Source organism: Lontra canadensis, unplaced genomic scaffold, assembly GCF_010015895.1.
Source record: "Lontra canadensis isolate GAN:19392208 unplaced genomic scaffold, GSC_riverotter_1.0 scaffold78, whole genome shotgun sequence".
Classification (NCBI taxonomy): Eukaryota; Metazoa; Chordata; class Mammalia; order Carnivora; family Mustelidae; genus Lontra; species Lontra canadensis.
Window position 1 is genome coordinate 7,909,737 of NW_022631072.1, and position 26,743 is coordinate 7,936,479.

At 43.6% G+C, this 26,743-nt stretch overlaps 1 protein-coding gene across 17 annotated transcripts in view; it reads right to left on the reverse strand.

Moving 5' to 3' along the window:
* Positions 1–26,743, reverse strand: part of SLC8A1 (solute carrier family 8 member A1) — a 374,640-nt gene that overhangs the window by 26,709 nt on the left and 321,188 nt on the right. For all 17 annotated transcript variants that reach the window (XM_032881999.1, XM_032882003.1, XM_032882012.1 and 14 more), the window contains 2 exons: positions 23,658–23,788; positions 19,702–19,801 (listed from right to left, as the gene is read on the reverse strand). In XM_032881999.1, the coding sequence (XP_032737890.1) occupies positions 19,702–19,801; positions 23,658–23,788 (231 nt within the window). The remainder of the gene's footprint in view (positions 1–19,701; positions 19,802–23,657; positions 23,789–26,743) is intronic.

Genomic DNA, 26,743 nt, shown 5'->3' on the forward strand with positions numbered 1-26,743 from the left:
TAGCAACATTCTAAAACAGAGACTTCATTTATAATGGGATATAATCTCCACTCACATTATTTTAAAATTGGGATACTGAACGTCAGCTCTTCTCAAAGTGGTGGCAAACATAAATGCACGTGTTTTGTGCCATTTTGGAAAGAATCCCTCAAGGACTTTTTTTTTTTTTTTTTTTTTTTTTTAATTTATTTGACAGAGATCACAAGTAGGCAGAGAGGCAGGCAGAGAGAGAGGGGGAAGCAGGCTCCCCATCGAGTAGAGAGCCTGATGCGGGGCTCGATCCCAGGACCCTGGGATCATGACCTGAGCCAAAGGCAGAGGCTTAACCCACTGAGCCACCCAGGCGTCCCCAGCCCTTGAGGACTTTGTTCACCTCCCCCCTCAGCTCCAAACCTTGTCAACAGGGATCTACTTTCCTTTGTCCTGCTGAGGCCGCTGGCAGCAGGTGAGGCTGTCAGACTTTCCAGCTGACTGTGTGACCTGAGATTACCAGCGAGGAGCAAATACGTTGAGTTCTCTGTGAGGCACTCAGGGGTGAGGCCATCTGGTACACATCATTACTGGGAAAACCCTTAAGGCAGAGGACCTTTGAGGAAACTGTGCCTCTCGCAAAACACGAAAAGAGGAATGTCTCCATTTGTCACTGGTCATGTCACAGGAAGAGAGACGAGGCCATGGCTCGCTCTTCCATGAGCACGTGGTCAGAATCATTATGCAAGCAAACTCTGGGGATCTGTGGAGAAAACAGTTTCCCCTTTCACGTTTTGGACCGTCTCCAGCGAAGTGTTGGGAGGAAGCCCCCAGCAGATGAACAGAATCACCTTTGGAGACTCGGGAAGGAAGGAACTCAAGTCAGGCCAGCTAGCAGGAAAGTGTATGACTCACTAGAGTAAGAAAGCATTGTTGACCACGTTAAAGTGACTGATGGCGGCCCTGAGACAGAGGTGGCTCTAATGCCTGGGTGATCTATGAAGGCAAATCATAACAGAAGCCATGTGAATTTCAGTCAATACACTTGTATCTGAGAAAACAGTTTTAGAGCAACCAACCCCAAGAGCCACAGGCTTTACCAAGTAAGGCAACCACTTGAGCTACAGCCAATCAAATAATTTCCTTGCTTTACTTCAGCCTCTGCTCCGCAAAAGCCTTTCCCCTCCCTCCGGTCGGCGGTGTCCCTAAACCACGGAGGCTGGACTCTGATTTGAATATATATTTGCTCAAATAAACCCTTAAAATTTTAATGTGCCTCCACTTCCCTTTTAATCACTGCTTCCTGTAGTGTCATGCTATATGGTTACATATTTCTAATATCTTGCCTGAAAGCAGAAGATGATTTTAGATAAAAGCACATGTTATGGGCTGAATTATCTCTGCATCCCAAAGAGGGAAGAGTTGCTCACACCCTACAAAAACTCAAGGAAAGCACTAGACTTTATGGCTATATTCACTTTGTATATGATCCTTATAAGTTCCTATATTCTACATTTTTGGACATTTTGTAACTTCATAGGGTATATGATTAAAACAATTTGGGAAACACTGAATTTTAATCATTTACGGAAACAGATCATTCTGCCTCTAATTCTACAAAATTACTTAATTTGGGCTGTCTGAGACTCATAGTATGAAGATGAGCCAGAAAGCAAATAGTGAAGCTTCTCAGAAGAAATGACACTTATAAATCGAGAGTAGACATTATATTTGTCTTCAAGATGGAAATAATAACACCTTTCCCATGAGAGATGCACAAGGGAATAATTAGATCATCTCTTCCAAGTGAGGGTAGTTCAAGATAATGATGAGCATGGTAGTTAGTGTTATTGTCTTCCACTTAGTATTCTACTGTGTTTCCTTGTTATTACTTAATTGGTTAGTCAACATGCTGGGTCCTGAGGTTACAGTCTAGGCTTTTAGAAACAAAATTGAATCTTGCCCTCTGGAATTATCTTCATGATCTATATGTGTGCAATGCAAAATAAGTGTGTGTGTGTGTGTGTGTGTGCACGCGTGCACATACACCCACACGCATGCACAGAAAGGGACAGAGAGAGAAATTTCCTTCAGTAGGTTTCCAGCATCACAAGGTATCTGAAATATTGTAGCACTTATGTCTGGAATGGGAGGTCCATCTGTTTTTTATTACATTTGAAAGTAGAAATGGCTTCCTATCCTCTTCCCTGGGATCACACTGTTCTTCATAAATTTTAATCTCCAACTTAGATACCCTTTAAATATTAAAAATGACTGCAGAGTGCCATGTACGATGCACAATTACCTTGTCTTGGAGAGGGAAAAAGAAATAGGATGTCCGTCCACCACCATCAGGGCTATACTTAAAAGTTTGGTCCTTGCAAAGAACAGTGGAAAATTAAAAATGAAACACCTGGAGCATCTTTTATGTGACGGCAAAGAGAGTAATCTGCCAGTATGTGCACCCGCTCAGGCTTACTGGAGGCCACGTAATACTTTCAAGTCCCTCCTCTGCATTAGTAAAAGAGCAGGGAGTTTGGAGGGGGGCAGTTTCCTTTTATAGGATCCTAAGCGAAGGATCTTCTTATCTCAGAATCCTTCTTTTCAGCTTTATGGATTCCCCTAATGGAAAGATAACAAGCTGCATTCGATTAATCCTTCCCATGGTCCTTCAAATGGTTTCCTTGAGACAGGTTAGACTTCCTAAATATAACTACAAAAGTAGCCAAATCATTAAAACCATCAACAGAAGAGAACGCATCACTTCAACTGCTGACCTAACAGAACTTGGGTGGACCCCACCCTGGAGCATGAGAACAAAAGCGGTATCCGCACAACTGATCATGAAAGGGAACTCCAGGGCTGGACACCTGCAGGTAACTGAGCGTCTAATGTAGACCAGGTGTTGGTATGTGTCCCTGCAGAGGTGCTCAGGGTTTCCCTTCAGGGAGTGCTTTGACAGTGGGAGAAAGAGGCCACTGGGGTGCAGTGGACACTTAGAAGACTTACCACAATTTCTAGTTCTCAGAGCTTGTCTGGGAGTGGGACTTGAACTTCCTGAACCTCAGCTCCTCATCTGTCAACTGAGTTTCCTAACTCCCACATTAGAGAGCTCTTGTGAGGACCAAAGAGGACATGCGAAAGTCTTTTGTAAAACTGTGAACCCTTTACAGACATCTGTGCCATAGTCCATCACTGTTACTTGTCAGAAGGCAGGCAGCAAATCAATGTGATCTGAGTATCCTGATTTCACAGAATCTATATTCTGTTTGAATGAGTCATCATCACCACTGCTTCCCCAAGCTGCTTGATTTTAAGAAAAGAAAGGGAGAAAGGAACGGAGGGAGGGAGCACGACAGGGTGTTTCCTAAGCGATAGGCACTAAACTTTTTCACATACCTGATCTTATTTAATCCTTACAATAATGCTGCAAGGTAAGCATTATGAATCCCATTGTGCATTGGAAAAACCTAAAGTTCGGAGAGTTTATGTGACTTTCTAAAATAATCACAGAGTTGGTAAGTGGCTGAGTTGGGATTTGGCCTAACAGCCCAGGGAACATTTTGTTACACATGATGTCTCGTTGAAGCAAGTTGAGCATAACATCATTCACATCTTGATTCAAAGTTGCATTTGAGAATACTCTTAATGCCTAGTGCTATATAGATAAAATGTTGTCTTTTTTTAGGAATTTGAAAACACTGATGCACCATGTTTGTTTTGTAATTTATTTTCTAGATATGATACATTTTTGGTAGAGTCAGCCATATATGATCTTTCTCAAGACCTTGGGGACCAACTAAACACAGAAAAGAATAAACAAATGGAGGGCATCATGGTTGTGACCATTTTGCAATCTCTACTTGAGTAGAACAAGTTCTTATTTCCATTTCTAATTGTCAAAGGTCAACCATGTAGTTTTTGAATCAATCACCCTGGTTTATATCTAGCTCTTCACTCTAGAATTTGGGAAACCAGACTACATTGGGGAAGGCAGTTTGGGGAATAGCATGCTGCTATGAACCTGAGGAAGGGTCTGGCTTTCAATTATTTTTAGGTATTTACCTATAATTAGTCCATTTTTTATTTTGTAAGAGTATCCTCCAACTAAGGAAATAATGAGAACGATCAGATGCTTTCCAGGAGTATAACAGATGGATATAGAATGACATCTGTCAGTCACACTGTCATTCATATGATCCGAGCCCAGCAAGTGTTACTCAACAGCCCCATGTAATGTACAAATCAGTTAACTGTGAAGCTAGATCACCACACTGGTTTTCTCCATTCAACACATATTGTTTTGGGCCTAAGTTCTTTTTGAAATATTATTCCTTTTTTTTCCAAGTGGGGTTAATTTGATTTTGTGTCTCTTTAGTTTCTGAGCACAAAGATTTGTTGCCTTCAAACAAATTAACAAGCTTACCTGATTGAATGGGCTTTCTCCTCCATAGCTATCGCTTTTTTTTTTTTTTTGCAACCTGATACAAAGTAATTACAAGAAGATTTCTTCTCTTCAGTTGTAGATTTCCATTTCTCTTTGCTTTCAAAGCTTCTGACAGCATTGTAGATGTTTAAGATGAAAGAAACCTTAGCAATCTGCAAATTCACCCCTCCTCATTTTAAGAGGAAACATGACAAATTGTGATTTGATTGAATTTTTTGTTCTCTTGCTTTCTAGTGTCTCTCCCTCCCTCTCTTCCCCCATCTGATACATGAGGGCTTGAGTTAAACCCTGTCTTGCTCACTCAGGGATCTAAAAACTTTTCTATCCATTTCCCCTTCTATGTGCTTCTATCTTATTTCTAGTGAGAAAACATTTATTCATCTCTTCCCACTCATAACAGTCTCTATTTGCCACTAAATTCAGAAATGCAAAGATTCATCCCCAAACAAGAATTTACCTCTTGTTCTGGGTTTTCCTAAAACCTAATAGTTGGGAAGTACTTACATGTATATTCTCTTACGAAAAGTAGACGGTATCAGCAATTTTTCCACCAGCCATATTGCAAGATAATTTCTTATCAAGACAGATCTCAAAACACAATTTACTCAGATTCCTAAATCTGTGCATTGTCAAAGCACAGAAGAAAAGAATGCAGGCATTTGCTTTTATCAAATGAAACATGTGGGTATTAGAGAATACTCGGACTTAAAGCTTTGGGAGGGTTTCAGAGCTTGATAAGGTCAACTCTCTGTGTAACATGCATTCCTTTAAAATCTGCCTACCGAATGGTCACCTGTGCCAAACCTCAGAGTCTTAACTGTTAGAGAGTTCACGATCTCACAACCCAAGTTTTAGTGGCTCTAGCTGTTAGGTTCTATTCATTTGCCCAGACCCCACAGGACCACAGGCCAATGGAAAAGGTCCAATCTTGCCCCGCATGCCATTCCTCCAGGCAGCTTAGCTGGCTACTCCCATATCAACCTCAATCCTTGCTCCACATTCCTTCATCAGGCTGGCCATGCTCCTCTGAGCGCTAAGTCATAGAATCATAGAATATGATGTGTGGCGCTGAGTGTAACTTTAAGAGACACCTAATTCACCTGCATCGGGGAAGGTCTTTTGCCTTTTGCATTCTGGGCACTATTCCCTTTCATTAATGTACACATTGGGCTTTTGGTAGCCACCCACAAACATACTATCTATAACTTATACCTGTAAATCAACAACTCTTTCAATGCCATTTCTAGCTCCTGTCTTCCATTTCTTACACTAGTATAATTGACTTCTGGGGACACAATTTTCTTTTTTTAAGATTTATTTATTTATTTGGGGGGCGGGTAACAGGAGGAACCGAGGGAGAGGGAGACAGAGTCTTAAGTAGACTCTGCACAGAGCACCTAGCCTGATGTGGGGCTTGATCTCATGACCCTGAGATCATGACCTAAGCTGAAACCAAGAACCAGATGCTTAACCAATTGTGCCACCCAGGTGCCCCGCAACCGTACAATGTTCAATTTGTGCTTATTCTCTTTAAGATAAGTGACTCCTTACTGTCTTTTCAGTACAGTAAAACCGGTATTAGAATACCAGTAATTGATATCATGCCAGCTCTTTCTAAGAACTTTCCTTCTTAAAGCTTTCTTTGAAATGTATTTGGAATGTGGAGAAGTCCCTGAGAAGCTAGTTGTCCTTGGGGAGGGTGTGAGGCTCACTGTTGGTCTCTAGTCTTACTGCTCTAGTCCCTGCAGGCGGAGGCCTGCGAGTAAGCCTGGGGGGTATGCTGAGAGGTCCTTCTCCGCCAGCTAGTGGGGATGTGAATTGGTGTGGACACTCGGAGTCTAGAATACAGTGTGCCTGTATGCCCACATCTAAGTGTATGTAGTTTACTCCTGGATACTTGATTGGTCTCTAGTTCTATGTCCCTAGATAAATAAATGCATTGGATAGCAACACCACTGTGCATGAAATGTGAGTTCAAGATTGCTGTAGATTTGTAACTTGGACTGCTGGCCTGCTCTGGGATGAGAGGGCACCTACATAGACCTTGTTAATCATCCCCATCCCCCAGTTCCAAGCCAGAGACAGGTATGGGCTATTCTGCTCTATAGGATCAGTGCTGGTTTCAGTCCATACTTGGGGGACTAGGGGCCTGGGATACACAACAGTGCTGGAAGGGACACAAGAAGGCAATTCACTCTCTGTGAATAACATCCCACCTTGTCTGAAAAAGATGAACCCCTGGATAAATGAACAGAATCCTCACCAGCTCAGGCCATTATGGACCTTGTTAGGATGGTTGACCCAAGAGATATCTAACGTGTCAGAAATATTTCTCAGCAAATGTGGCCAGTGTCAAAATTGAAAAACAACCCACGAAGGAGTTCCAGTTCCATGTAAGCTTGATTCTAGCAAAATGAATCCGTTTAAAGCTGAAAACCGACAGTGTAGCTTGCCTCTTTCTCTGCTTAAAGAGTTCCTCTGTGTGAACTGAGTGTTCCTATATGATCCTAGGTTCACGTAACTAGGATTTCATGTGGTTTTCTCCCAAGCTTTGTTTTTGTAAAACTCCACATCAGGCTAAATACCTTGAAATTCAGTGTACTCTTAACCCATTATTGGTTGTAGGATTAACAAGAATTCCAGGCTCCTGCAATAGGGAAGCAGGCTCCCTACAGACGTGAGCACCTAAGAAATAAACTTTCGACAAGAACTGACACTCAGCAAGTCTAGATGCCTCCTGCTGGTTTTGATGGTTTAGTTACAGTGGGTGGTTTGTGAGCACACCAGGTTCTAAGATCGGCCCGAGGGCTCTGATAACACTTTGTAAATATCAGCAGCTGTGTCTGAATTAGCCTCCTAGAGTGTAGGCAGTGGAGCTTTGGAGGAACTGTTTGGGCAACAATAACCCTGTAATTTTCAACAAACAGCTCAATGTTATGTTCTAGGAAAACGTTGAAATTTACATAAGGTTAGATGTGTACCAAAACCTGCCCCACATGCAGAGCAGCATAGGGACCCGTCCAGATTCCCGTAAGATGCTGCTGTGATTAAGCTAAGAGGTCAGGTTCCCTTCCTGAGTGCCTACCCTCATGCACGTGGGTAAATATATACATCCCACCTAATCTCCATCCTCCTAACAACCTGCTCAAGTAGGTATTACTTTCTCCATTTTAAAAGTGAAACCAAGTCTCGAAGAGTTTAAGTGATGTGCTTATGAGAGCTAAAACTCTTCCCACCACTTCGCTGAAATTACTTGACCCACTGTTGCCAGAGGAAAAAATTCTCTGTGGTTTGTCCAGCAGAAATCTGTTCTGATAATAATCTAAGCTCATTTGGCATTGTTTTATGAAAAGTTTAATTAGAAAATAACTACCCCCTACCTTTTTTTTTTTTTTTTTTGATAGAGAGACAGAAAACATGTGTGCAAGGGTGGGGGCAAAGGAAGAGAGAGAATATCAAGCAGACCCCATGCTGAGCATGGAGCCAAATTTGGGGCTCGATCTCTCAACCCTGAGATCATGAGCTGAGTCAGATGCTCAAGTGACTGTGCCACCCAGGTGCCCCCAATAATGATCCTTCTTAAAATAATCCTCTGCATGTATCATTTTAATAAAAGGTGTGTTTATTTTAGCGAGAGAGCATGCATAAGGGAGGGGCAGAGGGAGAGGGAGAGAGAGGATCTCCAGAAGACAGCCCCCTGACTGTGGAGCCCCATGTGGGGCTCAATCCCACAACTCTGAGATCATGACCCTGAGATCATGACCTGAGCTGAAATCAAGAGTCAGACGCCTAACCGACTGAGCCACCCAGGCGCGCCTGCATAGATCATGTGCAACACTGAATGCTCTTTCAGGGAAATGAATGGATGGCTCTAGTTTCTGCTTTCCCAGGAGTCTGATTTTCCTTTCATCTTTGGCAAAATCCTCTATGGGTGGTTTATATTGGCCCCATTGAGAAGTGGGATCCTTTTCATCCGGGTGGCTAACGTCTATCTCTCTGCAGAGCCTACAGAAGGAATCCAGCTTTTCAGCAGCTGCTCCCCACCCCCAGTGCCCCTGCTCCTTGCCTGCCTTCCTGGCCTCAGGATTTCTTGACGAGACTTTGTTCTGACCGTGACGTTTGTGAGGTGATGTACTGGCCAAGTGGCAATGTTAGTTGTCTTTAAGATTCTAATCATAGCTTTGGTTTACACAATCCGGAGCGATTGCAGGGACACAGCACCCCTCATCTCCCCGCCTGGGCTCCCCTCTCTCTGTTGTGATTTCCGCCCCTAGTAAAGAGGCCAGCCGCTGACAACCAAGGGACCTCAGCGATTTCCTTGTTCTTGTGCACTTCACAGACTCTCCATGTGCTTTGTCTCCTGGAAACTGAGGGGAGCCATTACTAACTCCTTAGTGCTGATGAAAAGATAAATGAGCTTTTTAAGAGAGCTTATGTGCTGATACAGAGGATTAGCTCGTTCAGACAGAGCATCTCTGTTCCCTCATGGCTCATGTACGCTTTTCTTAGGGGGCGGGCTGGCTACTGCAGACGGTTGACCATCAAGTCCGTCTGCCAGTAGCTTTTGAATCTCTCATAAACAATAACCTCAAATGGAGCTGTTGGGATGGTTTTCTTCCATACAAATCATCATAAAACTTGTCTCTTTCACTCTCATCATCTGTACATTTACGGTCTGTTTTTCTTAGCTGGTTAAAGCATGCAACAATGTTATTAAGTTTATAGGTCGAAAGTCTAATAATATTTGAAGCCACTGTTTTGTACTGCAAGCCTAGGCTGAACCCCTCACCTGGACCGGTATCTGCCATAAATCTTTAAAGGGAGTGGAGTGGTTGGAAGAATGGCTTTATTTGTACTGTTTATTTTTTTCAGTGAATATTTAGTAATAATTTATGTGTTGGGCACAGTTCTAGGTATTGGAATTGCAGACAGATAACACTCCATAGGACTTCCATTCTGTTCAGGAGAGAGAGACAGCAATCCAGTAAAACAAATGAACAAATGAACAAGCACGATGATTTCAGATGCTGCTATGGGCTATGAAGACAGTGAAGTTAAGTAGCGTGCTCGTGCATGGGAGGTTGAAAAACTCTTCTGAAGAGGTGACTTGTGAGCTGAGACCTTAATGGTGAGAACATCCACACAGAGGGAAAGCCTTCCTTGGGTTGGGGCTGGGTAGGGATGGGCAGCTTGTGCAAAGGCCCTGAGGCAAGAGCATAATATGAAGAATAAGAATAAGCCTATGGTTTACAGGCATTAAACTCTGGGAGGCACACCTGTGACAAGATGGAAGGAGGATTGAGCTTGGAATCAGAACATGTAGGTTGGGGTCTGAATTCCAGTTTCTGTTTCGCCACGTTGTAAATGGGTTCATGAATGCCTACTGCACAGGGTGGCCGTGAGGCTTGTGTGATCAGGAACCTGTCCACCAAGGGTGAGACCATTCACTTATCAGTGCTGCTAAGTCATTGGCTCAGGGAAGTTTTGGTCTTTGCTCAGAGGTCCTTAGGTGAGATCAGGGGACAGGCATGGATGGAATACGTGCTAAGGTGCTGGTTCTACAAATGCTAACTGGAAAAGAAAAATGAGAGCAATGCCATAAAGTTTGGCAACAACCCAGGATTCTAAAACAGGTCCTGTGTGGCCTTGGAACAGACACTTTCCCTCTCTGGTTCTCAGTTTCTTTATCAAAATAAGGGGAAGCTGGAATAGCTGATCACTGAACGCTTGCTTTGTTCTGCGCTGGATTCTGGTCTAAGATGCTCTAACAGGACATAAGACACAACCCCCAGTCAGACGTGTTTAGGCAACCGCAAGGCAGGGGAGATGAATGGGATCGGGGGTCAGGAGGGTCGCGTCAAAGCCTGTTGGTTCAGATAAGTGCCTCTTGGTTGCAGGAATCAGAATGACAAGGTCTTTATCAAGAGAGCAGACTGTGAACAGCAAGAATTAATGCTGCAAATCACTCTGAAGGAGGCTCCCCTCTGCCTTTGGGGTGTGTGTGTGCAGTGGGGGGTGGCTGTGTTTTCTCCTTCTTCCACCTCTCTGGTTTAGGCTAAAATGTTTCCGCCACTGAAAACAGCATACAAAGGGATCCCCCGGGGACAGAAATCACCCCCCTCCCCATGCCTCCAGCACTGATTTGTAAGCAGACACTGACACTGTGTTCAGGGAGCAGCAGCAATGCCAGCAGAAGGGCTACTGCATCCGGTGGGGCTCATTGTTTGCAGAGCTGAGCAGCTGCCTCTCCCCACAAAAGCCGCATCCCAGACGTGACTCCAGGCTTACAAAGAAGAGCGGCTGAATCATCCTGGAGCCCTTCGGCTCTGTGTTTTCCTCAAGATTTTGTAAAAAGCAATTTAAGAGGAAAACAGCTCAAAAAGCCAATAATCTTTTCAGAAATATCAGCTAAAGCCTATCCAAGGGCCAGAAGAGGATTGTTGGGTTCCTCCGGCCTCTTGGACTCCCACCTCCCCGTGTCGCGGGCTGCCTCCTTTGGAAACAGAGCTGAAGCTCCCTGATCAATATGGTATCCTGCTACGACTGACGTTTTCACACTGATAGTTTATACTCTGGTGTTGCCTTGCCTCCCTACCAACACAGCCCCCAGTGGTGTTCTCTCTGTAACTTACTCTAATCCTTTCCTCCTCATGCCTTCTGCTTCTCCTCCTTCTCCATTAGCAACATGATTATCAGCTGAATACCAGGAAGATTTCACTAAGAAAACAGATAGGCAAGGCCACTGTTCAATGGATATTAGCAGATCCAGTTTTCACATACAAAAATAATATTTTATGGGTACGAATACATGCATCTGAGTATCTATATGTCTAGTGTATATGTATGTATTATATATGAATCTGTTATACACATGAATTACACATGTCTGGAAATTTTTGGAAACATGGCATATGTCTGTGTGAGCGTATGCATTTATATAGATTTTCTTCTGGATCAGACATAGCTGCATGATGTAGTGAAAACAGGCTTTTAATCCAGTTACGTGTGGATTGAAAAACATTGACTGACATATAAATTCATTCATTCTTTTCCCACAAATACTTATCATTGCTAACACTGCCCTAAGTGCTGGGGAATCATGGTTAACAGCACAGATTTGCTGTTATTTAAAACAAAAAAGGACTTTAATTTAGATTCTTATACTTCTTAGAGGACTTGAACAGATAGGTACCTACTACTAGAGCATAATGTACTTTAAGATACAGCAGGACACAAATGTCTGAAGAAAGCAGAAATAAAGGACACTTTCAGGCATCTGAACTGAGTGAATTCTGACCACTTGAGGAAAAAGAATCGAGTAAACTTTCTGATGGCCAAAGCCATCATATATACTTATGATTTTCTAACTGCAGAATTGATAAAAATAATTTGCTGGAAAAACTTTTAACTACAGTAGGAATTTATCATGTCTTCTTTATAGAGAGTGACATCATGAATAATTACTCTAACTCTAAGGAAAGATAAAATGATACTTTTCAAATATTATATTTTGGGGGCACTTGGGTGGCTCAATGGGTTAAGCCTCTGCCTTTGGCTCAGGTCATGATCTCAGGGTCCTGGGATCAAGCCCAGAATCAGGCTCTCTGCCTAGCAGGGATCCTGCTTCCTGCCCCCCCTGCCTGCTGCTCTGTCTACTTGCAATCTCTGTCTGTCAAATAAATAAAATATTTTTAAAAATATTATATTTTAAAGATAAAAATTAAAACTGTAACTAAATTATCATCCAGTGAAGGCAGTTTTGAAAAGGGCTCTGATAAAAAGTTAAAGCAGCTTTACTTTCTTAATAACTACTTCAAAGCAAGGAAGAACAGCTACTGAATTTAGTTAATGTGACCATCAGACGGTGTGTCTTAAGCATTAGATGTCTTAAATGAGCTTTAGCCGAGTTGGCGTAATTACCCAATTTATCTAACAGGTACTATAGGGCAGAAATTCCACTTGATTAAAGTCAGAGCCCTAAATTTTAAGGAGCAGGACTAGGGAAAGCAAGTTGACATTTATTGCTGAAAATGAAGGGTTCTTCAGAGGACTCTTCAGTATTTCCATGTTCCAGAGATAAAGGTCACCTGTTCCAGTCCCCCAATTTCACACGGGAAGTGAGCAGACTTATCTAGCTAACCAACTAGTTGGTAGGTCTTCGACCCCTTGAACTCAAGTCTTCAAAGAAGCCAAAGATTCCAGCATATAATTTTTATATGAAATGCTTTGTCACCCATGTTACGTGTGCTCTCTAGCACAATGAATGTGAATATTTTAGCTGTATACTAGGAACAAAAACCAAGTTGGATGACAGCAGTGTGGTTCACATCTCCTGCTAGGGTTTAAAATACTTGCTATTCCTCTTAGTTCAAACATGTTAGTGATCCAGACCATGAAAGACCTACTCAAATAACTAATCATACCACCAGGAAACAGCAGGAGCTCAACAACAACAAAAAAGGATGGGCATGGATTCTTTTTGTTTCTGAAGACCTGACATGACTTCTAGCAGTAGATACAAATACAGTTCCAAGATCACGAAAAGAATCTGGAAGCACTTCTGGGTTCCTCATGATGGGATTAATCTTGCAGTCGACTGATCCTGTCCACTTTGCACAATTTGCATTCCTTCTGGTCCTTCTGCACCTCTGTCCAGTGCTTTCACACTCAGTTCCAAACCCTTAACTTTACCATGTGTAGGTGAGAGTGAAGGACTTATCAACGTTCTCCCTTTCTCCTGAATTAACACCTTTGAAATCTGGCCACTTAGGACCTGAATTATGATCATAGGAGGAAGAGCCAGGGTTTTGCTAAAAGCTTACCAGCTGTGGACCCACAGTGATGGGGCTTCCCATTCTAGCTGGTCACTTGCTATTTGTGTGACTCTAATAAACATGTACTTGTAAGCACCCTGGGCCTCAGAGTTATCAAGTCAGAAAGCAAAACCAAACAAAACAAAACCAAAAAAACAAAAACCAAAAACCAAAAACCAAAACAAAACAAACAAAAAAAAACTTACCTCAGGGCATAGCTGTGAGGGATAAAAAATAATATAAATAGAACACTAGCCATGTAGAAGACAGTCAATAAATGATAACATTATTGGAGCAGAACGTGAGCCATAATTTCATACAGAGGTCTTGACAGACTTTCTTTAAGGCTGTTGTACTTACTGAACCAGCGTGAAAATGGCACCCTTGTTCATGAAATGGAAAAGTCAGCTTATGATTTTTAGATAAAGGATAGTTAGAAATCTGTACAGGTACACAAAAAACAGCAAAATGAAAACTCCTACTAACTTCTAGCACCTTCTCCTTCCACTTTGCTTGCCCGCCCTTCCTTCCTTTCTTCCTTCCTCCCTTCCTTCCCTGTCTTCTAGTTATGCTGAGGCTGTGCCAAACCTGACCCAGCAGCACTTTTTCTCACTGCTTAAATGGGATTTTTAAATGACCCAGGGTTACCACATTAAGTGACAAGAGTGTCTCCTCCGTAATGATGTTCAGTAATAGAGAAGATGCCGGAAAGATGCCTGCTAAGACCCGGTTGCATGGCAATCCCGTGAACCTCATTAGAGTCACCATTTTTATTACTTATTATTTTGGCTCCTGGAGCGGGTCAGTCTTCAGGCTGACAGTATTTTCTAGTGAATTATTGTTTGGGGCACCATCGAGTTGACAGTTTTTGCTATTAAATAATTCAATTTAATTGATAGCACTTATTTCTCCACATAGCATGCGTGGATGATGAGATGACAAGAAACATCCATCCCCCAGACTGAACTAGCCTCCACACGGGTTTTCTAGACTCGGAAGAGCACACCCTCATCATGCATGGGGTCGGTCTCTGGCTGTGATCTCCCGTGAAGGAGGGTGAGTGTGGACAGGCCAGCCGCCTGTGCCAGTCTGGCCTAGTGTTGAATGTCTGGCCTTCGACTGTGAAGGATTTCGCAGGCATTCCTGATTTCCCATTAAGGAGAAGAAAATTAGGCACTTTTGAAGCATCATCTCACTTAGGGTTTTTTTTTGTTTTTTTTTTGTTTTTTTTGAGGCTACACTTTGAAAACTATCCTCCCATCCCTTTCCTTTTAGGCAAATAGATGTGGAGCGTAGGCCCCTATGGTGCTCAGTACCTAAGGGAAGCAAGCTGGGTGGGTGGGAAGAGTAGGCGTGTCCGTGCCCAAATCAGGCCGTCATCAGGGATCCTGCAGAAGATACTGGCCACTGAGAACTCTCAAATTTCAATCCTAGGTGGGATCTTAGAACCCGCCTTGTCCAACCCTGTCATTCTGCTGTTGCTAAAATGAAAATTCAGGAAGGTGAAATACTTGGTCAAGGTTTTACAGTTGGTCAGAGACAGAACCAAAACCACAAAAAGGCTTTTATTTTTATTTTTTTATTTTTTTGCCACTTTGAAGTGTTCAGTATGAGAATGCCAACAGATACTCTGTCAGATAGGCAAACTCTATGTCAGAAGTAGTAAAAGAATTTCAGAAAAACCTTTAGTGCTGGGTCCCTAAAATTATGAGGGAAAAGAGAGGGCCGTGTGTTGACTTTCGTTAAAGAATAACACAAATTACTCGGCAGGAGAAGCCTATGGATGCAGGAGGCAAACAAAGGCTTCCTTTGTTCTTTAGGGAACTGGCTGGTATGCTCCGTGGGGACCTGTGAAGGAGGTTTACGGAGACTGAATGAATATTCAAGGAAAAAAGCCCTCATATTTTAAGCTGTGGCTCAATGGTCTAAATGACTAAAGATAACGTGCTATATAAGATGACGTGTGGGTCTCTGTATGTGTGCTGTGTGGGTCTGTGTGTGCACACACATGTCTGGGTATGTGTGTCACTGTGTTCATGTGTGTTTGCATGCACACATGCATGTCTGTGTGTATCAGACTACGTGTGCATGTGTGTGTCCTACGTGTGTCCGTGTGTGTATGCAGCTCCCAGCTACGGCAGGTGAGGGCGCTTCACACTGGAGAGAATCCTGGGCTGACCTGTGCTGCCCTTGACCAGCTTTGCCTTTTGAGCAAGTTATGTTGTTTTTCTGAATCTCTGTTTTTTACCTATAAAATGTGTGTGTGACTCTCACTATAAAAAAAGGGAAAAGCAGTGTGTTTAGTCACTTAGTCATTTTAGTAATTAAGCTGAATTGACTCTATTCGCACAAAATTTGGTTATCTTTTATTGTAGATTCTTCAACAAGATTGGCCTCCCAAAGAGCCATTTGTGGTATCTAAATGTACAGACAGCCCTCATGAAAATAGGAATTGCCTTGATTGATCCTTACGGCAACTCCACGGGTGAGGAGAAGCTATCTCTGCTTTGCATTTGAGGGAACAGAGATTGAGAGGGGAGGTAATCCATCCTAGGTCACCCAGAGAGTTTCTGGAGGTCTGGGACACAAACACACAACTGACTCCAGAGCCAGGCTTGCGACCATTCTCCCTCACCTCACCACAGCCCAAGACTGTTGTGAGGAACAATACCATGGTGGTTATGGTACTGGCAACATTGGCATCTGGTTCTCTTTACTCAGCTAATGTTTGCCCTTTTCCTTGACATATCCGTTTCTCTTCTACATCCCAACTGGTAAACAATTTCTTAAGGTCATCCCTCCATTCTGCCTGGGTGGAGACACCAGGAAGAAGGAGAACTTGTGGGGTGGTTGGGGAGGGGGTGCCCGGGTGGCTCAGCTGGGGAGCGGGTGCCCGGGTTGGGGAGCGGGTGCCTGGGTGGCTCAGATCATCTGACTCTTGGTTTTGGCTCAGGTCATGATCTCAGGGTTGTGAGATGGAGCCCTGCATCCGGCTCTGTGCTCAGGGTGGAGTCTGCTTGAGAGTCTCTCTCCCTCTGCCCCTACCCTGCTCCTGCATGTGCATATGCGTGCTCTCTCTCCCTTCTAAAATAAATAATTTTTCTTTTTTTAAAGGAGGACTTGGGGACAGTTCAAACTGGACACGCAGTGAATGCTAGCCTCACTTCTCACAGAATCTGCTGACATATCTGAGAAGCCCCTGATGGTACTGGACTGGCCTTGCAAGCATCCGACAGCCGCCTAACCAGCTGCTGGCCCCTTCTCCTGGCACTCCATCCTGGAGGCCACAGAAGGAGAACCTCCAGGAAAGGACCGTTGAATCCCCACCTAATCTCTGGAGTCTCATGAATCTTTGAACTCTTCGAGTGTTAGATTCTACAAACTTGGTTCCCAGAAACAGACCGGTCATCAGAGGCCCAGATACTGAGCTATGAAGTTCAGGAAAAGCAGGGGAACAAAAAGGCTGCCAGGGGGTGGTTAACTTGAAACTCATTTAAATATAATCAGTGAGACACAGGAGCAAAATCTTATTTCCAAAATTATTATTTTTGTTTAGCAAGATATATAGACTCAATTTTGCACAGAAAATTGCCTAGGAAAAAACCTCTCAGTAGGGCTGTTTGAAAGCAATTTAATATTTTTAATAAGGCAAACGGCTTTGATTCTCAACTCTTTAACCATGAAATCTTAAAATCCAATGAAAGTCTGTTTTCAATAAATGCTGCTTTACAAATTTTATTGTCCATTTAACAATGAAAGAATATTAACATTCTTTAGACACTTAAATTTAATCATAATGACAAATATTGAGCTCCCTAACTGCCCTTTATGTAATTTAGTGCCCATAAAATATGGGTTTGCTTTTCTGATATTTCGGCTCAAAATTGTAAATAAGGTCAATTTACCCAGCAGCTTGCCAATTTTTGAGCAATTTTGTGTCATTCCCAAGCAGTCATTTAGAAACATAAAACACAACATAACGCATGACAAATAAGAACACTTGAGAGGTTTTACATTTCCTTCCTTAAAACATTATTTCAAAGGATTTGGGCAGGAACTTATCCCATCCAGAGAGGTCTGAAACAGGGGTACCAGAGAGGTGGACAAGACCGGCGTCCCTCAAGGAGACAGAGGTGGGGAGCAATTTCCCTCAGTTTGAATCCTCTCGCTCTAGTAAGGGAATAGACAGTCCATTGGACTGGTCTTTGGTAGACTGGGGCTGTGAGCACTGTTCCAAAGCCAATACTGCCTCACAGATGCTCAGATTCTAGAAAGTAAGGATAATCATAACACCTCTCACCCACGATTTGGAGAGGATTTAATTCAACATTATATATGAAAGTATCATCAAACCCGAATCTGCCCCTTTCAAGTAAGGGGGTATTAGCATCTTTTTCATTGTGTCACTCAACACCTTTGCTGACCAGGATCACAACTTTGGTCTTGTGTCTGGCAGAATCTCTCTCCCTGTTGTTGCTGCCATAGAGTGGCCATAAAATGTTTGCTCTGGTCCCTGGGAATTACCAGAATGTGTGAGTAAAGCCACACAAACCCACTCCACTGCTAGAAAACAAACTGCATCGTGAATGTGTCCGTTGATGGTGTCTTCTCGGCCACAGCCCAGTGCAGCTGCTGCACACCCTCCTTGTCTCCTGCTGTTCTCCACGACAAGCTCCCCATCCACTTTTTTCCCTTATCTGCCTTATTTGCTATCTCCTTCAGCAGAATGTACGCTCCACTTGGGAAGGGTGGCCTGTCGTATCTCTTCCGCCAAGAACAACGATTGACATATAGAAACGTGAATTAATGATCTCCGGCTCGTGACCATTATGTAAGCGCTCATACATCTGCAGCCCAAGGAGACCTGGGAACCACTGGGAATGGTTCATTAAAGTTTATGTTGCTTTTAATGTTTTTAATGTTCTGATTCTGGTATATCAAAGCTCATAAAACAATTTTATTATTTTTAATGTTTTCAGCTGGCCTCCTCAGCAGTTTCTTATTCCAGCCAGTTTTGTCCTTTTAGTTTTTGTCTCTGTGAAGATGGAGTGTAGCTCCCATCTCAGATACTAATGTTAGATTTCTAGAAAAACATAAGCCATAATGAGGGAGTGCTACAGACCGTTTGTGCCCCCCCCCGCCCCACCCGGCCCCCAAATTCATATGTTGAAACCTAGTCTCCAATATGATGGTATTAGGAGGTAGGGCCCTTGGGAGGTGATTAAGCCATGAAGAACCAGGAAGTGGGTCATAACCAGACCCCAAATCTGTCAGTGTCTTGATCTTGGATTTTCCCAGCCTCTCGAGTTGTGATCACCACCCACTCACTGGTATTTGGCAATGGCAGCTCAGAGGGATGGAGACAGGGGGTTTCCCCCTCCCCTAAGTAGAATTTGTGTGTAAATTCCAAATCTGTTCTCCAAGCAGTTTCCCACCATTTAATGTTCATAAATTTCCCTTGTACACTCAATCTCAAGAAACTAAAGTGTGATTATAAACAACACTAATAGCAAAGAGGCACAAAAATCTCACTACCCTCTGCTCCCACAGCACTTCAGAGATCCGTCCCATTGTCCTGTGGCAGATTGGAAAGAGGGGGTTGTGTTCGGGGTCATGGACCATCTACCAGGGATGCTGCCTCCACACTTTACAGTGGAAATCCCTATTTAAAAAATTCTAGTTCTGTTCATTAGCTGCAACAGTAGAAGATGAACCTGTGAGGAATGTTAAAAAGAACCAGGAGAGATGGAGCAGAAGAACTAGGGGGCAGGGGGAGCCCATAACCGTGTTGCTTCCATGTATCTTGGAGAGGGACTTTCCTCTGTCTTTAAAAAATCACCCAGACAGTGGACAAGGCTTGACAATCCAGGAAAAAGATGCTTCTTACTATATTTAATTCCCTCAGGTCTCTGACTCGTTGAGTTGGAAAACAAATTCATTTTTGTAGGATTTTTCCTAAATAAGACTCTGTACTTTGCTTGTAGAGGAAGAAACAGAAGGTGATTCTACCGTGCAAATGCTTATTTGTCAGATGTTGTTGAAGAGAGTATAAAATGGAAGGGAGTGGTGAAGGGTCTTCATGTCCCCTTATCCCACCTGGGAGTTTCCTACCTCCTTTGTGACCTTCACTTGGCCACGTCTCCTGCCCTCAGGGAATTTTCCAGACAAAGCCTCGTGATTGGCTATCTGTGAAGTAGAGGCACAAAAGCCTTTAAATTTATCTCATCTATTTCCAGAAAGAAAGACACAATGCGGATGGAGAAGAATGCCACGGTTTGAAGACATTTGCTTCATCTAGAAAGTCTAAATCAGTCTCCGAAATGTGCAGGTGTGCTACAAATACATTTATTTCTCTTTTCATTTTACCCTGGAAGTTCTCTGGTGCTTTGACACAGACCAAGTGGTCACAGTAGGAAAAGCATGCACAGGCTTGGCCCTTGTAATTTATAGCATGCAGAAAAAGGCACTCACCAGCACTGACAGTGATGGCTTCAATAAACTGCTCTCTCCAGCTGTTTGTCCCAACCACAAGGGCTAAGTTTGTCTTCTTAATAAGTTTGTCCACGGTACTCTAGAAAGGTTGGAAAGAATAAGATTATAACTGCTGAGTTGGTTAAGGCCACAGGAAATCTAACGCCTTGTTGATTTTGAAACCCCAGAGCTACCCATAGGATGGTGGATGTTAGGCTCGGGACGACAGTATTGACATCAAACACTGTCACGATTGTGCAAACAAGCCGAGTCCTTGCTTGGAGCCCTTCTGAAATAGGAATCTCTCCATAGCAGATATGAGCCTCCTTCACTGCCTAATGGCCAGGGAAGAATGGCTTCAGTGTTTAGAACAGCAGATGTTGCAAAACCCCATGCCCTTCCCCTTGAATGTTTCCTGGACTTGCTTTTCTGCTGGCTTCATCGGTAGGATGCTGCCTGCAAAGGAATTACTATATGACCTGCCCAGCCTTGCATATCTCTGAATCACCACAACTGGCGGAGAGATTATGGAACGAAAAACAGTTTGTTTGTCAATGAACCGCAGCCAGACAGCAGAGCCCCAAGACTGGGGCTGCATGGTCATCAATAAAGAGATTTTTCCTTGGCTACTGATTGTTGTCAGCCTGGCACCTGTTAGAGAATTCACTCTAACTCTGCTTCTGTTGCAGGCGAGAAAAGACGAGACAGGAACAGGTGAATTCATAGGGTTTTGGGCCCATGGCCACTGGCGTCGCACTGAATTTCCCCATATTTTACTTTTCTCTTTAGACTTTTTTTTTAGCACTTGGTTTTATACAATTAGCACTCTCTAGCTTTCTAAACATCAGTTAAGGTAACAACAGGAACAGCTAAACGTTCACAGTAAAACTAAGCAAGCAGGTGCACTCAAAGCGCTACCACGAACCATAGCAACTAGAGGGAGAAGGGTCACTTCCGGGGCACGAGGCCGCTCTTCCCAGAGAAACTACCACACGGACTAGTCTACCGCACATCCACACTTACTGTCAGAGCATCCTCGATTTCCCACTAATTGTAAAGAGGCAGAAAACAAATATTATTTGTCTGAGGTCAAACTCTGTACATGACTAAATGCAATGGACCCGAATGGACTATGGTTTGGGAAGAGCACAAGTTCTCATCTCACTGGAAGTAAGGAAAATGGGACCCAAGCAGCCTCTGTGGGAGGCCAAAGCTCAATCAGAATGTCACGTGGGTTCGTTCAATAAGGGTCATCTGAACGCGGAGATGATAATAAGCACTGAGGGCCCATCTCCAACTGGCCCATTCTGTATTTTCAACATCTTTCTTTGCTCTGCTGTTTCCTCAGGGTGGCGACCTTCCACCCCGAGCCCGTGTCTCAAACTGCTAGTGTCCCTGATAACAGCTCTAGTGTCACTGCTCTTGGCCATGGTAACTTGAAGCACATGAGAAGCATGTCTTTTCTCTCTGGACTCAGGCCCATTTCATCAAGCACTCTGAGCATCCTGACTGATGTCAGTTCAAAGTTCTGTGTAGAATGTTACAAGAAATGACCTTGAACTTTCCTAAAGATCATGGAAACATGGACCAGATCTCCCCAAAGGAGCCCTCTCCGTTTTGATGCCAAGGCAGAGAATCCCATCACCTGGCAGATAAACAATGAAAGAGATAAGCTGTTCTAATAGTTCAACACACAGGCTTGCCTCAAGAAATCTCTCTAAAGAATGAAGTTTTAAAATAAATGAAAGTTAAAATTTATGTGGATGAAAAACCCAGGGAGATTATAAACTTTAGTTCATGTTGCCCCTGGAGGACTATAGGATAGCCTGGGTTCTTCCTAGGACTTAATTTGATTATGTGACCTCCCTCGACCTATGGGAGGAGGGGGGCTGAAGAAGATGAATTTGAAGTTCAGATCCCTGTACTTGGACATGTCCATCTATATTCACCTGGAAGTTTCCCATATGCCAATGATCAACTCTCACTGCCCTAGAGCTGGAAATGATCGGTGTAACCTCACCCTCAGCAGTGGGTATTAGGAAAGTCAAGCTGGGATATTGTGAGGTATCACCCAGGTTTGGGTCTTCAAGCAGTTCTGAGAGTCTTGAAAAAGGTCTTTAAAACAATTTTGGTCTAGAAAAAAAAAATGTCTTAAAAGAATGACATAATATCAAAATTGATATTTGAAGACAACTCAGGGACATGCTCCCAATTTCCCTTTTGTGTTAACAGTAACTACTGATGCACTTCCAGGAGGTGGGACAAAACAGTCTATGGAAGCTATTCTGGGATGATAAAAACCCTGAACAAGTGAACTTATATGAAGAGATGGGGGGAATATCAAATGTTCAGGTCACTGGAGTTGTTACTACACAGAACTTTGGACCCAAGAAAGCTTTGCTGCCTGGGAGACTGTGCCCTGCCATGCCCACCCAACTCAATGCTTCCTCCAGAAAGTTTCTGTGATGGCTCCTCTTAGTCATGGGTGCAAGGAAGGAGAAGGTTGAGGGTTGTCCCATAAGGGAGAGGACACACAATTATTCCCCATGAGAGCCCTGGGAGGTGGAGTGGGGGTGGGGACAAGCTTGCACCAGGTGCTCTGGTTCCAGGTGAAGAAGGTTCATGAGGAAGAGTGAGGTTGGATATGTCTGGACAGGCTGGTCCACAGAAACAGACAGTCTGCATCACCTATACCCTGGGATCACAGGGAACCTGTGTGTGTCTGTATGTGGGCCAGTCTTAGGTGTGCAGTAAGGCAGGTTCTAGATCGAACAACAAACTGAGCTCTGATAGTTGGAGTCGGCCTAGAAAACACTGGTCCCAGTCTTTACCCCTGCTCCTTCTTTCCATGGGAAGAGTGAAAGAAACAGTGATTTTTCAGCAGCCCGAAGGGGGAAGTTTCATTGCATTTTTATCTTTTAAAAATTCCACTGTAAGGCAAAAGATGTTTTTCTTTCTACCTATCTCCGATCAGGCACCTCACTTTGTGGATGAGTTTTAAAAAACAATTAATGGGTCCAGCTAAAGGAAGAGGCCACTGTTCTGAAACATCTCAGATAAAATACCGAGGCTTCCAAGTCCCTGGCCCGCTTCTCTCTTTTGGGATCCTCATTCTGGTTTTGCAAAGAGAAGCAGAGTCTGTTTTTGAAAAATAAGTGGGGAAAATACATCTGCCATCTGGGTTTGTGGTTCTGAAAAACCAGAGAATGATGTTCCTTTTCATGTCCCACTACAAAGTCAAGTGTGGCTCTCTTGGGGTCAGATGTCAGGGCTGCATGGGTGAGGTGGGATGGAAGGTGGGATAGGAAGCACAGGGAGCAGCTAAGATGGGTGGGAAGTTAACTTCAAAATGCTAAGCTCATCACCCTAAGGCCCAACTGCTTGATGTCTGAAAAAACGACTTTCATCATCGAGAGAACCAGGAATCCAATTTTATCAGCTCAACTGTAAACTCTCTGGTTATAGGCACTGTATACCTTTGGTAGGTTGACTGTGCTTATAGGTCCTAGGATCTGAAGAGGAGGACTAACTATAAATAAGAATTTGTCCCAGTGGGCTGGGTGTATTATAGGGAGAGCTTACCATCCCCTTTCCAGAACAAAATCCTCCTAATTGTCAGCAGTGTGAATGCTCTGCTTCTGATGAATTTATTTGCTTCTTTAAATAGAGCCCGGTTCCTTCCACACAGAACAATCTCTTGCAATTCCCGTTTGCTTCCTCCTTGCTATCCCCGCAGACAACATCCTCCCTTTAGGGAACCCCTGTGCAGGGACAGATGCCACCCCCAATACAGTTTGGTTTGCAGGACCTCTTGGTTCCCTACCAACTTTCCAATTCCAGCTCTTCTCTGAAAAGCTTCTTAGTTAATAAGCCGATTCTGGAACTTGCTAACATTATGCATAGTCTTGGTTCCAAGATAGGCCTGGCCTCCCCGTGGGCAGTGTTAGCAAGCATACCTTGAATTCATAGGATTCTTCAATGATCACTTCCAGCTTGGTGTGTTCCCCCAGAATGGGACGCCCCATTTCTGCAATGCGCCTCTCCTCTTCCTCTTTGCTGGTCAGCGGTTGCTTGTCATCACATTCCTCTGTGAAAGGGAAGGGCATGAAAGTTAGCAGTGTGCTCAATCCTCTTTGGACATCCCTGGATTCTGCTACAAGAAAACCAAGAAGGAAGGAAGCCCTGATGGCCCACTTAAAGTCCCTTGGCAAGATCATCAGTCAAGGGGAGAATTGGATTGAGGGTCGGGGCAGGCCACGCAGCACGTCACTGTCGTGCTTGTTGACAGCAAATGGAGAGGGTGATCCACAACCTGAGCAAAAGCCAAAGTGCAGATCAGGAAAATCACGCATAGACGTGTGTCACTGAGAAAGTCTCTGCCTGCACATCGTCTATGTTGAGGACATAATCTAGCCGTCCCCTGTGGTGCTGGCTCATCTGGCTGTTTGGACACATTCCTTTAGCAGGTCAAGGAACCACTATGAAAAGTGACACAAGGAATGGAGGACTCTGGCCTCCTCCTCTCCACTTTCTAGAGGCAACAGAAAATCCCCCAGGGCCAACGAGTTGAGTTGGTGGGAGGGAAATTCTGATGATAGCCAGAGTCTCTGTTGCAAGTTAAGAAGCAAAACATCCATTCCATTTCACTAAGATGTCTGTGCTCTAGTGCTTCCTCTCTCTGGTGGAAAGTTCAAATTTGCTAGGAAGACCTTGACCACGTTCATCTTCAAGTAAACAGGGAGGGCAGAGGTGAGGCCTTTGGGAGTTAATACTACTCACCATGTGAGCGTGATTATTTCCAGAACCACCATGTAGCTGCCACTGCAGGAGAGGCCAGTGAGGGTTAAGAAAATGTTAATGGACTTGAGAGTCCATTAATGAGGGGAAGCTCACAGTTGGCTCCTCTCTGTGTGAAGGTCATTAGGATAAATTCCAGACTGAAAAGGCCACGCACATGTGAAGGGTAAATGTTGTTCCTATAATCACTCTACCTCCTTATCCTTCAGGCCCAGGATGCTGGAACAAGACAGACTACTTCCCCTTAGAGTCAAGTCAAATGTACTTCAGCTCAAGGAAGTATGGGTGGTATGGAAAGACCTCAGCCCTGATGTCTTTGCTTCTAGAACTTTCCAGGCAAACTGCTTGCAGTAGGACTCTGTTGACTGACGAAAACATGAGAAAGGGAGAGACTTCTAGCCCACTCTTCTTGCATTTTGCATTTAGGCATCAGCTCTGTAGGAGTCCACAGCTCCCATCCCCTCCAAAGACATGGTTTCCCACTGCTAAGGACCCTACGGTGGTGGTTCCATTTGATGCTCTAGCAAATTTTGTAGAGAACTGGTTCCTAGGCTAGTTGTTCATGGTCGGGGCCCAGAGCAGATGGGCTAGGAATACTGCTAGCATTTTGTATACCAAGTGTCATAACCAACCCAAGGCAGAAGCAGAATGTAGCGTATTAATTAATTTGTTAGTATGGATTCGATAGTTTCTTCCTAAAGGAATATTTTAGAATCTGCTTTTCTATCCCCAGTTTTTACAGGGCCCCAATGAAATTAGATGAAGACTAAACATAAGTCATTTCAGACTGGCCAGAAACTGCTAAAATTTAGCAGGGGCAAAGGAGAGGTGCCAGGAAATTAATTTTAACTGTACAAGTAGTAATGTGTTTTATAGTAGGTTTGGGAAATTATGACCCAAGAGACGGCAAAGGGTTCCAACTTGTGTCCACAGGATTTGTCCTTGAAATTATGTGTGTGTAGCCATTGGAAGTGGGAGGCTGAGGTGTCTAATCCACCCAGTGCTCAAATCAATCACACTGTGATTCTCATGGCTTTCTGATCCTTGAACCCAGGTTAAGGTTATTGGTAGTTTCTTAGAAGCAGGTCACATTTGAGTGTCTTTGTTCAAAACCTTGGCTGAACATGGGTGTCTTAGAGACTTACATCAAATGAATTTTTTTTTCCCAGAACAACTGGGTTTATTATTTGAATTGCAAAGCCCCTGGGAGAGAATATTTATTATGGCTTCCTTTTCTGTAGTTTACTTAAAAATGATAAGTTGGGGGCGCCTGGGTGGCTCAGTGGGTTAAGCCTCTGCCTTCGGCTCAGGTCATGATCTCAGGGTCCTGGGATCGAGCCCCACATTGGGCTCTCTGCTCAGCGGGGAACCTGTTTCCTACTCTCTCTCTGCCTGCCTCTCTGCCTACTTGTGATCTCTGTCTGTCAAATAAATAAATAAAATCTTTAAAAAAAAAATGATAAGTTGCCTTAAATGGGGCTCAAGGCAACTTGGGTAGAAAACTGGGGAAATTATAAAAGAAAGGTGATGTGGTAGCATTGTTTAATGCCCCATTTCACAAAATGAAATTATTTGGAACATGGTGTTAGATAAATGGATGTGGTAGTAAATGAAATCAAATCACAGTGATTAAAAAGGTTATTCCTGTTTTAACCACCTCTCAATCCTTCTGATCAGGAAGAAATGCTTAGTTTGGTGCCATTGTGTCTGTAACTAGTTCCTGACATATGCTCTATGTGTATAAAGATCCTTTATTCATTGTTCACACGGGAAGTGAGGCATAGAGATGGGACAACTTGTAGTGCAGCAAGGTGAGGGCTGAGGGAACAGGGAGGGGAAGCAGCTTGCTCTGCCTATGGGAGTCAGGGAAGGCTTCAGGAAAGAAAAAGTACTTGAAATTGGCATTGAAGCCTCCAGAGAAGCTTGCCAAGGAAAGGTGGTGCTAAGGTTGGGTAGGAGGTAGTATAGTAAGAGGGGGCATTCCATGCGGACAGAAGTCAAAGCACAAAGGCATAATGTCATGGAAGTGTCAGGGCTGTTTTCACTTAGTAAATGTCACGAGCATTTAAGAGAGAATTACAGGTAATGGAGAGGAGACAACTGGATAAATCCTATTGTTGCTCTACGACGATCCTGATAAATTACGATCTACAGTGTAGATTTTTGATCCTGGCAAAGAATAGAGCTGGGGCTGTGTTTTAAAAAAGTGTCCTCTCTTTAGATATCTTTTATTAGTTGGGGAAGT